Raw genomic sequence first — 13,548 nt, 5'->3', positions numbered from 1 at the left:
AACAATGTCTGGCATCTGCAAGTGTATTACTTCATTTAACTCCAGTATCTTTGATCTCACTCCATCTATATTAGTGTATCCAGTTTGGCACACCCCTAAGTTCACAGCAGCAGCAGGAAATGGCTCCCAAACTGTTTACTGACCCACATGAATTTCCTGAATATTATGACCCCAAAGAGACCAACATCTAAATCCTCAGGCAAGAGTAACTCAGACAAGAATCATTATTATTACTCCAGCTCTCAGCCCTTGCTCATCCTGTGGCTCACTACTCACATACACACACACACACACACTTGGGGGCCTCGTAGCCTGGTGGATAGCACGCAGGACTCGTAATTCTGTGGCGCAGGTTCGATTCCCGCACGAGGCAGAAACAAATAGGCAAAGTTTCTTTCACCCTTAATGCCCCTGTTACCTAGCAGTAAATAGGTATCTGGGAGTTAGTCAGCTGTCACGGGCTGCTTCCTGGGGTGTGTGTGTGTGTGTGTGTGTGGTGTGGGAAAAAAAAAAGTAGTTAGTAAAGTTGATTGACAGTTGAGAGGCGGGCCGAAAGAGCAAAGCTCAACCCCCGCAAACACAACTAGGTGAATATACTGCCTCCCCAACTTTCTTTCTTCTATTCAAGGGTGGAAGGAACTCTGGGACTAGGTCTCACCTGTACCAATCCACTGCTCAGTGAGGGATTAAAAGTTGATCTGTAATGCATGCAATCTTAGGTTGATTCCTGTGATTGCAAAACATTTAGTACCTGGCAGTTAGGTAACTATTGTAGATTACTTCTTGGGAAGATGTCAGTGGTTTACCTAAGATGACCTTAATAAGCCTAACAAGCTTCCTGTTCGCACCAATGAGAAATAAAAAAGATTTCACTGCCCCATTCTCATCCAAATGCAAACATAATGCAGTGCTAACCTCTTCTCTCTCTAACACATTTCCCTATTGTACATTAAAACAAAATCTGTTTTGAGTTTAGATAAGTTCAGGTATTTAAATATTGTATCTTTACCCAGATGTGAAGCCACTGGAAAGGGAACTGTTGAAAAAACAGCAATCTCAGAAGATGAAAGTTTCACTGATGGAACAGTTTCTGAAGAAGATGATATTTTAAGTGTGCAAGAGATTGTAGAGGATCGCAACCATGATTTCAAGAGAACTCATTTTAATTCAGCCACGCAGTGTGACTTTTGTAAGAAGAAGGTACATAAATTTTATCTGATTTCCTATTTATGGTTTAAAGGATGATTGAAGCTCATGGTGTCCCATCTAGCATATACCATTTGTTGTATTTACTCTTGAAATTATCTACATTTTGTGTGTATTTTGTGCTCTGTCTTCTCTTCTTACTGTTGCTATATTTGAATTAGAGTATATTTTAACCCTCATTAACTCTTGTCTATATTATTTTCTTATTGTATTTGTAAATATGGATGACAAAATACACTGTGTTGGAGGACTCTTAAATTTTAAACTATATAATAAAAACATGCAATGATGACGTATAGAAAACCCTACATTCCCCAAACCTAACTCTCACATACTGGCAGATGTTCAGTCATTATATTTCCTTTTACTGCTCCAATATTCTTCCTCCTCAACATCTCATACAAGCCTTAATATGCTTCACAGCTCACTTTGTACTCAGCCTAACTAATTATTCCACTCTTTCTTACCTGTGTTATATATCTGCTCACAGTCTTGTATCACATACCACTCTCAATTAGTGCATTTCAGTAGCCCAAACTCTGGAATAGTCACTTCTCTGCTTCCACTCAAAAGGTAAGAGTCTCTGCTTTCTCCATTTCATTTTCTTTATAGTTTATGTACCATAAATTTCTGCCACGAACTTTCCATATTCTTGTAATGTTCAACTTATGTTCTTCTGACAGTTACCCGAGTCTACTATGTTTTATTAAGCAAATATCACATCATGCCAAGTCACATTACCCTTTCAAATACAATCAAATTTAGCAGTCCCCATGGTGCAGTGGTAAGACACATGCCTGGCGTTTTGCGAGCGCTTTGGCTTGGGTTTGTATCCTGGCCGGGGAAAATTGACCGGGCACCAGTCCTTAACTGTAGCCTCTGTTCACCCAGCAGTGAATGAGGATCTGGTTGTTAAATGATTCAGCGGGGTCGTATTCCATGAAAAATTAGGATTAAAGACCTGCCTGAAATGCTACGCGTGCTAGTGGCTTTACAAAAAAGTAAAAACTCTTGTCTATTAATAAACATGTAACTCAAAAATCCCATCACAAACAAGTGTGATATAATTTATCTAGAGTTTTAAATGTATCATCACCCACCTTTTGTTTTTCATTTTATTTAATATTTAAATAAAAATGGAATGCCTTTTTCTGTACAAGTCTAAATAGTAATAACTGTATTAATTTGTTTATTTTTAGATCTGGTTGAAAGATGCATACCAATGTGGAGAATGTGGGATAATTTGCCATAAAAAGTGTATGGTAAAATGTGAACAAGAAACCGTTTGTGATGCTGCGGGCCTTCGGTACAGAGATTCTCAAAAAACTGATGCCAAAGATAGCCGGGACAGCAAGGAAATGCCTCCAGAAATTATAACCACAGCTGTAGCAGGTACAGGTGGTGATAACAGTAGCCCAGGAAATACCCCACCTGCATCACCTCAAGTAAGTAATTCTGTTAGTCATGCTCGCTGAGAGCTTTCAGTGTGCAACTGCTAACAGCCGATGCTAGTGTTTATTGCCTAAATTCCATGTGACAAATTTTTTTTTCTTATGTTATTGATAATCAGACATTTGAACTATAATGTCATAAATGATACAAGTCAAGTTATTAAGAAATATTTTATAAAAATTGTAGCCGCCTTCTACTGCCTATTCATATATTTCAGACATTTAAAGTTTACTATATACTTTACTTTCTCTTACAAACATCTTAAGGGTTGGAATTAAGTATGTGAGTAAACAAAATCCCATCAGACAAGTCAACTGACATTCCGTCTTTTGATATGCCCAAACTTTCTTTGCTTTTTATAAAGACTCAAATGTTAATGGAGTTTAAATAACAGATATACTGTATTGTTGTTAGTATATGATTTGTTAATTAGAATATAATCTGTATTATTTGAAATACAGTATACCTAAAATTTTAACTAATTTTCAACTTTTTTTAAGTGTTAACGTATTAGTAGACTTATCGTTTGAATTACAGGGAGGCCCCCAACTATGAATTGGTTAAGGTTAATGAAAAGTTCTGGTTAAGGTTAGTAAGGTTAGTTAGGTAACCTTTAAAGTTAAGGTTAATGGGTTAAGTTCTGAAAAGATGTTTGTAAAACATTTGCTCGGAACATGGATGAGATTTCCCATAGGAACAATGCTATCAATGAGGGGATCTGTTCCCAGACCACCAAAAATCCTCACAAAACCAATATTTTTGGGACATTTAATATAAAAACACAGCATATTATTTATCTTGAATGATGGAGTTATTCTTGTCAAAGTTGGTTGTTTTTTGAAAAGTGAAGAACTTTAATTGCATGAATAAATAGATAAAAATACATCTGTGTATTGTGTTGGGAGTTGGCCATTTGTAATCTGAAGCACAAGTAAATACCTCTCACCATCCTTTCATCACCAGCACTCTGACCTCACCCCACCAACAGAGTAAACATGATTTGATCTTGTTCAAATTGTGAGAATTTGTGGGTTGCTGAAAACTTGAGAGCTGCCACTCTACATTGCCATCTCCCCAATAACACCACTCCCATAAAGACACTCAATACAAACAAGCACTTTCCATCCCACCCACTTCCAACACTGACCCAGCAACCAACCCACTCCTGACACCCACTATTCCTCCCACTCCTGACACCCACTATTCCTCCCACTCCTGACACCCACTATTCCTCCCACTCCTGACACCCACTATTCCTCCCACTCCTGACACCCACTATTCCTCCCACTCCTGACACCCACTATTCCTCCCACTCCTGACACCAACTATTCCTCCCACTCCTGACAACCACTATTCCTCCCACTCCTGAAACCGCCCATCATCCCACCCACTCCAGACGCCCACCAAACCACTCCCAACACCCACTTTACCACTCATTCACAACACTCGCCAACCCTCCCACTTGCGACATCCATCCACCAGTGAAGTATGTAGTAATGGCAGAGAAGAGAAGATTATGGGATGGGGGGAAAAGAGATACAGCCAGGCATTTATTGACCAGAACATAAGTAATGAAGGATGAGAGGAAGCCAAGAGAAATAGAGAGAAAAAGTAAGAGGAAATGTTAAGAGGGACAGGAAATGAAGTTGGGAGGGAATAAGAAATAAGACTAGGGCAAGAGCATAATCAGACACAGCAAGAAATTAGGCCTAATCACAATGGAGAGAATAGAACTCAGTGGAATGAGTGTGACTAGGCCAATACTCACAAATGCCACCCGCTGCAAGGAATGGGACTAGCCCAACAGGAGACTTCCTCCCTTGCCTCAAAAGCAGCTTGGTAGATATGAGTACAGTATTATAAAAATTTGTACACAAGTATAGATGGCATTACAAATAAAGGAGTAGAGTTGGAAGAACAGGTGGCAGAACTGCATTCTCACATATTCACAGTTACAGAGACAAAACTAATGAAAATAATTGAAGATGCAATCTTCCCAAGATGATAACAGGTAGTAAGAAAAGAAAGAATAAACAGTGGGTGGAAGAAAATAGTAGTAGTAGTCCTACTCATACAGCAACATTGGAGCTTGGAGTAGATAGAGATTCTGGAGGTAATTGACCAGAATGATTTTATACTAAGTATGATAACAATGAGAACAATGTAGATAGTGGTAGGTGTAATTTATAGCCCTCCATAAACTGCAGAAAGGTCAAAGGAGAAATCTGATAAATCCAATGAAACTTACCTGAAGATAATAGAAAAGGCAGCCACATTGACAAGAAGAGCCAAAGCAAAGATCTAAGGAGTAAAAGAAGACAGAAAAGACATGTTAACAGTACAGTATAGTGACATGGCTATGGAGGTAAATAAGGAGGCAGTAAACAGAGAACAGGAATGAGTACAGGAAGGCAGCACAGAAGCAGTTTGAAAATGACATTGTGGCAAAAGCAGAGAGTCAACGTAAGCTATTGCACAGCCATATATGCAGTAAAACAAGGTAAGAGACCATGTGATTAGATAGCAGGGACAGAGATTATCACTCTTGGAGAATGACAAAGCAGTGCGTGAAGAACTCGACAAGATGTTCCAGGAAATCTTCAAACCTGAACCAGATTGGTGACCAAGTAGGGGTGACAACACTAGACAGAATTGAAGCTAATGTAGAATAGGTAAAAAGACAGCTGAGGAACTGGATGTAACAAAAACAGTAGGACCAGTCTCATTAACATGCATTCCATGCAAGATTCTAGAAAAAGTCATCAGAAAAGGGATTGTAGAACATTGAGGGAGCAAGTTTTTTAATAGGCACATCACACTTTCAGAGAAAAAGAAAATCATGCTTAACAAACTTGATTGAATTCTATGACAGGATCACCAAAATAAGACATGAGAATGAAGGATGGGTAAGGTCCATCTTCCTAAACCACCACAAAGCTTTTGATACAGTTCCTCACAAAAGACTAATACACAAGGAGAGAAAAGCGAGGATAACATGATTGGATATGGGAGTACTTGATGGACAGGAAACAAAAGGTCATACAGTATTCAGAAGATATGTCAGGCTGGAAAGTGGTGTTCCACAGGGCTCTGTCCTAGGGCCAGTGCTGTTTTTGATTTATATACATGACCTCATAGAGGAAGTGAGCACATACTTCTCAATGTTTGCAGATGATGCAAAGTTAATGAGGAGAGTACGAAGTGAAGAGAGTGCTTCTCTCTTCACTACCACCTTAACAAACTTCAGGAGTTGGCAAATAAATGGCTACTGGAATTCAGTCCAAACAAGTGCAAAGTAATGAAAATGGGTAAACAAGATAAAAGACCTGTATTTAACTATACTCTACCATAAAGGGAAGGCAGGAACAATAAGAGAAATAGACCTGGGAGTAGACTTAAGCCAAACACTAACAGCAGAAGCTCATGTGAACAGGCTAATATCAGCAGCATATGGGAAGTTAGCAAACATAAGAATGTCGTTTAAAAATCTAAACAAGGAGGATTTTAAGTTCATACACACTACCTATGTGTGACTATTGTTTGAGTATGCAGCTCCAGCATGGAACTCTTAGCGTGTGAAGCAAAAGCAGAAACTTTGAGAAAATTCACAGGTTTGTAACTAGATGAGTACTAGAATTGAGAGGCCTCAGCTATGAAGACAGGTTGAGAGAACTCAGCCACACAACCTTAGAGAAGAAACAGAGGGACTATGATAACTATATACAAAGTTTTAAGAGAATAGATAAAGTAGATAAAGGTAGCCTATTTAAATTAAAAAGAGGTAGGACAAAGGGACATAGGTGGGAACTGGACATGTAATTGAGTCAGAAATGTAAAGAAGTTCTTGTTCCCTGTATAGATTATAGGCAAGTGAAGGCACTGAAGGAAGAGGTTGTTGAAATGAATTTCATCCACAACTTTAAAATAAAATATGATGAAAATGTTAATGTTGAGAGGGGTAATTAGCGTTCTACGTATGAACGGCTAGGAGGCAGGGCATAGCTCTCACTTTCCTGTAGTCACTGATAGGTAAAGCACCAACCCACCCCACCGACCAACCAGCCAACTCCTGACAAACACCCAACAGGCTGGCTGGCTGCCTGTCTGACAATAGAAAAGAAGTTGCTAGTTGGCTCATCCTCTCCCCTACCTCCCTCCCTCTCTGTTCTCCCCTCCTTACTTTCCTCACACCCAGTCTCTTCCCTCAAGGCCCCTCCCTCCCATTCCCTACCCCCTGACACTCCCATTTGACTGCCTGCCTGGCTGCTATACAACAGCAATAGCAGAGAAATAGGTGAAGGTATAAACATAAGAAATGTGTCGACTTATGCCAACAGCTAGGGGTGGCAAGCACGAAGGAAAACAAACTCACAACTAGTCTACCACTCACACTAGTTGCACCAACACATTCATTTAAAATTACCTTGATATGTTAGAACTTTGGGAACAAAGTGGATTTTTTTTATGGGTGTGATCATAGTACACTGTTGACTGGGGCAGTGTGTGCTAACATAACACTAGTGGTTCAAGTGTGTGTGTGTAATTACCTAAGTGTAGTTACAGGATGAGAGTTACACTCGTGGTGTACCGTCTTCCCAGTACTTTTTGTCCTATAACGCTTTGAAACTTCTGACCGTTTTGGCCTCCACCACCTTCTCACTTAGCTTGTTCTAACCATCTACCACTCTGTTTGAAAAAAAACTTTCTAATATTTTTTTGGTACCATTCTTTCCATAGCTTGAATCTGTGACCCCTTATTCTTGAAGATGCTGGTTTCAGAAATTCCTCTTTGTCAATTTGGTTGATTCCTGTTTATATTTTGTAAGTGGTGATCATATCACCTCTTTTTCTTCTCTCTTCTAGCTTTGGCATATTTAATGTGTGAAGCCTCTCCTCATAACTCTTGTTTTTCAGTTCTGGAAGCCATTTTAATTCAAACTAATAATTTGTTGTGTAGGGGACAGGCAGCCAGAGTGTATCCATAAATGTTAGGCTTATATCGAGGTTCCCCCTTCCCTAGGGGCAAATTACTGACCCCACTCAGGATGCAACTCCACAAGCTGACTAACTCCTGATTACCTACTTACTGCTAGGCGAACAGGCCCATTAGGTGATAGGAACTGCTATTTTGAGTCGAGAACAAACCTGGCTGTATTACCGGGACCCCTAAACTTATATCTTCGTAGGATGCCTTTGCACCTTTTCCAGTTTATTAATGTGCTTCTTGAGATTTGGTCGCCATAGAACTGCTGCAAAATTCAGTTTTGGTCTCACAAAAGTCATGATCAGTTTCTTGAGTATTTCACCATCCATATAATTAAAACCGAGTCTGAAGTTGGAAAACGACACATATGCTTCTCACACAATGTTCTTTGTGTTCCTCTGGAGACAGCTTACTATCAAAAGCACCCCAAGATCTCATTCTTTATTAGAGTTCTTTAATTCCTTTTCTTATAATTTATAAGTTTTGTGTGGTTTATTTTCTCCGATTCCACATTCCATAAGGTGGCAATTATTTACATTGAATTCCATTGGCCACATGCCGCTCCAAGAACTTGTTTTATATAGATCAATTTGAATAGCATTACAATCATCTGCGTCTCTAATCTTCCCCAGTATCTTAGCATTATCAGCAAACGTATTCATATAATTTTGTATTCCTTCTGATAGATCATTTAAGTTGACGATGAACATTACTGGTGCAAGAACTGAACCCTGCGAGACTGCTAGTAACACTCCTCCAGTCAGATACATTGCCGCTGATTACCACTCTCATCTTCGTTAAAAAAAAAAAAAAATCATCCATGTCAGAATTCTCCCTGTCACCCCTCCAGCATGTTCCAGTTTCCTAAACAACCTCTTGTGTGGAACTCTGTCAAAAACCTTTCTTAGGTCCAGATGGACAGTCAACCCAACCATCTCTTTCCTGTAGAATCTTTGTGGCTCTATCATAAAAACTAAGTAGATTTGTTACACATGATCTTCCTGTTCGAAAACCATACTGTCTGTCCGTTATTATGTTATTACTCTACAGTGTTTTACCCACTTGGCTTTAACTATTTTTTCTAGCGTTTGGACTACCATGCGTGTTAATGATATGGGTCTATAATTTAGAAGGCCTTCTGTTACCATTTTTATAAATTGGAACTGTTTGCCCTTTCCCATATATCTGCTAAAGTTCTTGTGTACAAGGATGTCTGGAATATCAATTGGAGTGGAATGTCTAGCTCAGTTGCACATTCATGCAGCACACAAGGTGAAACTCCATCTAGTCCAACTGCTTTATTTTGCCTTAGCCCCTTAAGTAATTTTTCCACTTTGTCTTGAGACACTTTGGACCCTCTTTGGATGGATATGTTTTTATAAGGAAAAACATTAGTTGGTGCATTCATGTAATGGGGCTTCCCTGTACTACTAAAGATAGCATTTTACTATTACCTGTACTGCGGTATGAGCATTATCATTTACTAGTCAAGTTGAATAAATAAACCAATACACAAACTTCTGTTATTGTTGCTCGATACCCCTAACTGGAATTTAGGGGGTGCACAACTCACACAGAAATTACAGAAGAGATTAAAATTATGTAAAGTTAGAAAATAGAAGGGTTTATCATATATAACAAGACTGTAATGACACTATATCCATTCTTTTACTTGTATTTAATAAATCAGAGATATAAGCTCACTTCTTTGAAGCTTTATATCTGTAATGATTGGCACTCTTTATTTTTTCTTTCTTTCTTTCTTTATTTTATCTTGATTTATTTGTAGCAATAATTATCATCTACACTCTTAAAGTTTTCATAGACATTTTGTACTTATTATGTATTGTCTATAATAATTCTCTTTCTTATTGCTTTACTGATATTTTCCAAGACCTTAACATGTTCAACAGATCTGTCCACATCTAAGTTCTTATGTGTTGGACATTTTCCCCAACTACTTCATAGATCCCTTACTGAGATTTTCTTGCCAGCAACATATCAATATGTGTTACATTATCCATGTGACTTTTCAGTGTTTTGTGTCTCATGTATTTTGTGTCTCTTAGATTCTTTTTTCTTCTTTCTGTTGGGCATTTCATTTGGCATTTCATGTGGTTTTCACCATTTTTAGCTATTATGGGAACTACATTGATGTGTTCAGAATCAAGAAATATATTTCTATGCAGTACCTCTGCAATGTGTCAATTTATTTTCTTCAAAATTCAACGTATGTTTTGCAGTAAATTTTTGTTTACCATTCACCACAAGTGATTTCCCATCTTTTAATTTAAAAAAAAATTTCTGGGGGGAGCCCCTTTGGCTCCCCGGAGCTTACTAGGCTGATATGCTAATGTCAGCCTTTGGCATCAGTCATGTGTGCGGAGTTCTGTGGGTCTACCGGGGACCACGAGCCAGAACCTGGCCCCCCTCAGAGAGGCATGGGGAGCAATGGCCTATTGAAACCCCCATGTGGTTGGAAGCATTCTATGTCTGCCATCGACCGGGTCAGGCACCCAGAAAGGTAAGCATCCCAAAACGAACCCCTATTCTGGTGAAATTATTGCTACCACAAGCCGAACAAGTGGATAGAACTCCCCTAAAAGAAACAAGCTAACGAGCATGACCTCACACGTCGCCGCGCCACTGTCTGCGCAGCTCACCCCCCCCCCTTCCCATCCCTAGGAGGGGTAAGGGGGAGCCCCAGACCCCCCATGCCGGCTATCCACCCTTCAGTTCTAAGGATGATGCTAGAGGCTGAGGTCGTGTGCTCTGGCTCCGATGGTTGTTTCAGCACTGCACTTAAGTGTGTGGTGACTGTCTTCTATGTGGTGCGTGAGTCGGGAGTGATTCACCAGTACTTGGGCTGCATGCACCCAGGGTTTCCTTCCCTAGGTGCCCTGTAGCTACTGCCCTTGGGGCTTGGGGCCACCTTCCACAAGTTCCTTGGGTTCTGCCCCTGCTAAGCCGTTTACTGCTTGGTTTTCGGCCGCCCTTTGTGTGCTAGGGTGTTCTGTCTCCCTTGTTCACCTTAGGGTAGGGGTCAGTTTGCACTGATAGGGGCGCAGGGTACTGCGCAACTTGTTTTCACCGATCATAGTAGCGGGCTCTGTTCCGCCTGGGTACATTGTCCTCTTGCGGGGTTTTCTTTTTCTTTTTCTTTGTCTGCCTGGTAGGGGGGGGGGGTCTGCCTTGGTTCTTACTTCCTGTGTGCTGATTACCCTTCCTTCTTCTGGTGGTTCCCCCTGCTAGGTCCCCGTGAGTGTACACGTCTTGGGGGTTCAGTTCCTACAAAGTTGTTTGGTAGACTTGGGCGCCGGTTAGCAGTACCCTGGGATTACCTGGGCGTGAATTCCGTTAAACACTCAGGACCCTGGGAAACCCCTAGGGGGCGTGTGGGTCCATTGGATGTGTCCCCGGAGTCCCCGCTTGCTTCGTGCGAGTTCAAGGGCTGCTCTGTCCCCTCGAATCAGGGTGACCCTCACGGTTTTTGCCTCCGTCATACTGCCTGTTGGGTCGGTGACACTTTCGACCCTGAGTCATGCGAGTTTTGTTGCTTGCTAAGGACTCAGTTTACCCACTCTCATGATGATATTCTACGGGTACAGACAGCGCAGGCATTGAATGTGCGCTTTAGGTTGCAACGTGCTAGGTTGGTTGCTCCTGGATGCCCCAAGGCTGCCCCGTTTTTCCTATAGGGACCCGGACTTGGGGGTGGTGGTCGCTTCGACCTTGGTTCAGTCTGCGCCCCCTCGTCCTTCCCCTGCTGTGGTTCGTTCTGGTCCTTCCCCCCCACCCCTGCTTCTGGTTCTGAAACGTCTGAGGGTTTCGGAGTCGGGGCAGGGTTTAGATGGTCTTGAGTCTCGGGCAGTCCTGGGGAGATGCCCCTTCTGGAGTAGCAACGGAGGCATTTGAGCCTGTTCCTCTAGCCGTGTTGTAAGAGTCTGCCAGTGGGCTCCCTTCCTTAGTACTTTTCCGGCTGCCCCGGCTTTTTCTTGTAAGGCTGGGGCTTTGGGGGACGGCTCAGCCACGACTTGGCCACGGGGCCTGCCGTGTGGGTTCCCGGGGTTGGAGAGGGGCTGACTTGGGGGGTCTCAGGCCCCGTAGGGCCCCGACGGGGTTTTCTACCCTCTGGGTGGGGCTTGTGGTTACGAGAGGTGGGGTTTTTCTTCCCCTTTCTCCGTACGAGTTGTTGGGTGTCGGCTCCTCCCCGGTTCAGTTTGCTGGCCCCCCGAGTCCATCGTTCCGTCCTGGTGGTGGGTACTCTTGTTTGTTTCTTCACCCTTCTTCCTTGGGACGGGACTTCTCCGTCATGTTCCTCTCTTCTCGGGGTTCTGCATGACTTTTGGTTTCGGGTGCGACTGTGCCTTCTGTGCCTTCGTGCTTAGTGCTTGCTTGTGTGTGTTTCCGAAGGTTCGGGAAGGTTTTTGCTTCTTCCCGTATTATTGGAATGTCTGTCGTCTTCCGGTCTGGCTTCCCTCCAGTCCTTTCTCAGTCTTGTTGGACTTCTTCCGTGCTTCTTATCGGTTTTCGGTCCTGTCTCATTCTTTTGTAATTCTTTTCTTTATGTGCTCTGTCTCGACACTGTTCATTCTCTTTCCATACTCCTCGTTGGCGCCTCCCTGCTGAGTGGATTATGCAGTTTGGCCCTTGTGTTCTGCGCATGTGCCGTGGGAGTTTTTGGTCTGGGTGGAGTGCGCAAGTGCTGGTGTTTTGCGTCCTTTTCTCTCGGGGTGCTTTGCCTCTCGCTCTTCTTCATTCTCCAGTCCATGCCCTATAGCTACTAAGGTGTTCTGGATTGCAGCTATCGGGAGGACGCTGGGGTTTTCCCTGTGTTATGGGTGTGGGGCGTCTCCTTCGCCTCTACCCTGCTCTTCCCCTGCATGTGTGGCTCTGGTCTTCTTCCCCTGGCAGTGCTCCTGGAATCTTCTCGGCTACGTTGTGTTGTGACACATTCGTGCCTACGTTCAACAGGTGAGTTTCTGCAGTCTGGCATCTCTTTCGGCCAAGCGCTGGTTCGTGGTTTTTATATGAGAATATACGACCATCAGCGCACAGGTGACTGCAGAGGTCCTGTTGGCCCATACGTGGCAGCTCCTATTTCTACCCATCCAGTCCCACTCATGTGCATATCCATCCCATGTTTGAGTCAATCAAGGGGGCCCCACCTCATACATGTTATGAGGTACAATGGTGAAGGTGAAGGTTATGTGGTAAGTGTTCCTGTGTCAGGATGTTATGAGGTAACATTTTGCCGCAGTTTTGTGACAGGGGATGCGTGTTGGGGATTGATTGTGGCATTTTGTTTGCCCCTTGCGTTCTTTTTCCTGGGGCCTTCCTTGTGTGTGTGTAATTACCTAAGTGTAATTACCTAAGTGTAGTTACAGGATGAGAGCTACGCTCGTGGTGTCCCGTCTTCCCAGCACTCTTTGTCATATAACGCTTTGAAACTACTGACGGTCTTGGCCTCCACCACCTTCTCACTTAACTTGTTCCAACCGTCTACCACTCTATTTGCGAAGGTGAATTTTCTTATATTTCTTCGGCATCTGTGTTTAGCTAGTTTAAATCTATGACCTCTTGTTCTTGAAATTCCAGGTCTCAGGAAGTCTTCCCTGTCGATTTTATCAATTCCTGTAACTATTTTGTATGTAGTGATCATATCACCTCTTTTTCTTCTGTCTTCTAGTTTTGGCATATTTAATGCTTCTAACCTCTCCTCGTAGCTCTTGCCCTTCAGTTCTGGGAGCCACTTAGTAGCATGTCTTTGCACCTTTTCCAGTTTGTTGATGTGCTTCTTAAGATATGGGCACCACACAACAGCTGCATATTCTAGCTTTGGCCTAACAAAAGTCATGAACAATTTCTTTAGTATATCGCCATCCATGTATTTAAATGCAATTCTG

At 42.2% G+C, this 13,548-nt stretch overlaps 1 protein-coding gene across 4 annotated transcripts in view; it reads left to right on the top strand.

Annotated features, from left to right (window-relative positions):
• The window catches only part of LOC123765285 (PDZ domain containing 8), a 187,655-nt gene that overhangs the window by 76,181 nt on the left and 97,926 nt on the right, over positions 1-13,548 (top strand). For all 4 annotated transcript variants that reach the window (XM_069335479.1, XM_045753829.2, XM_045753828.2 and 1 more), the window contains exons 12-13: positions 1,014-1,200; positions 2,406-2,651. In XM_069335479.1, the coding sequence (XP_069191580.1) occupies positions 1,014-1,200; positions 2,406-2,651 (433 nt within the window). The remainder of the gene's footprint in view (positions 1-1,013; positions 1,201-2,405; positions 2,652-13,548) is intronic.

The sequence above is a fragment of the Procambarus clarkii genome, chromosome 33, assembly GCF_040958095.1.
Source record: "Procambarus clarkii isolate CNS0578487 chromosome 33, FALCON_Pclarkii_2.0, whole genome shotgun sequence".
Taxonomy (NCBI): domain Eukaryota; kingdom Metazoa; phylum Arthropoda; class Malacostraca; order Decapoda; family Cambaridae; genus Procambarus; species Procambarus clarkii.
The sequence above is the reverse complement of the archived record's forward strand: the minus strand, read 5'-3'. Positions and strand labels throughout refer to the sequence as shown.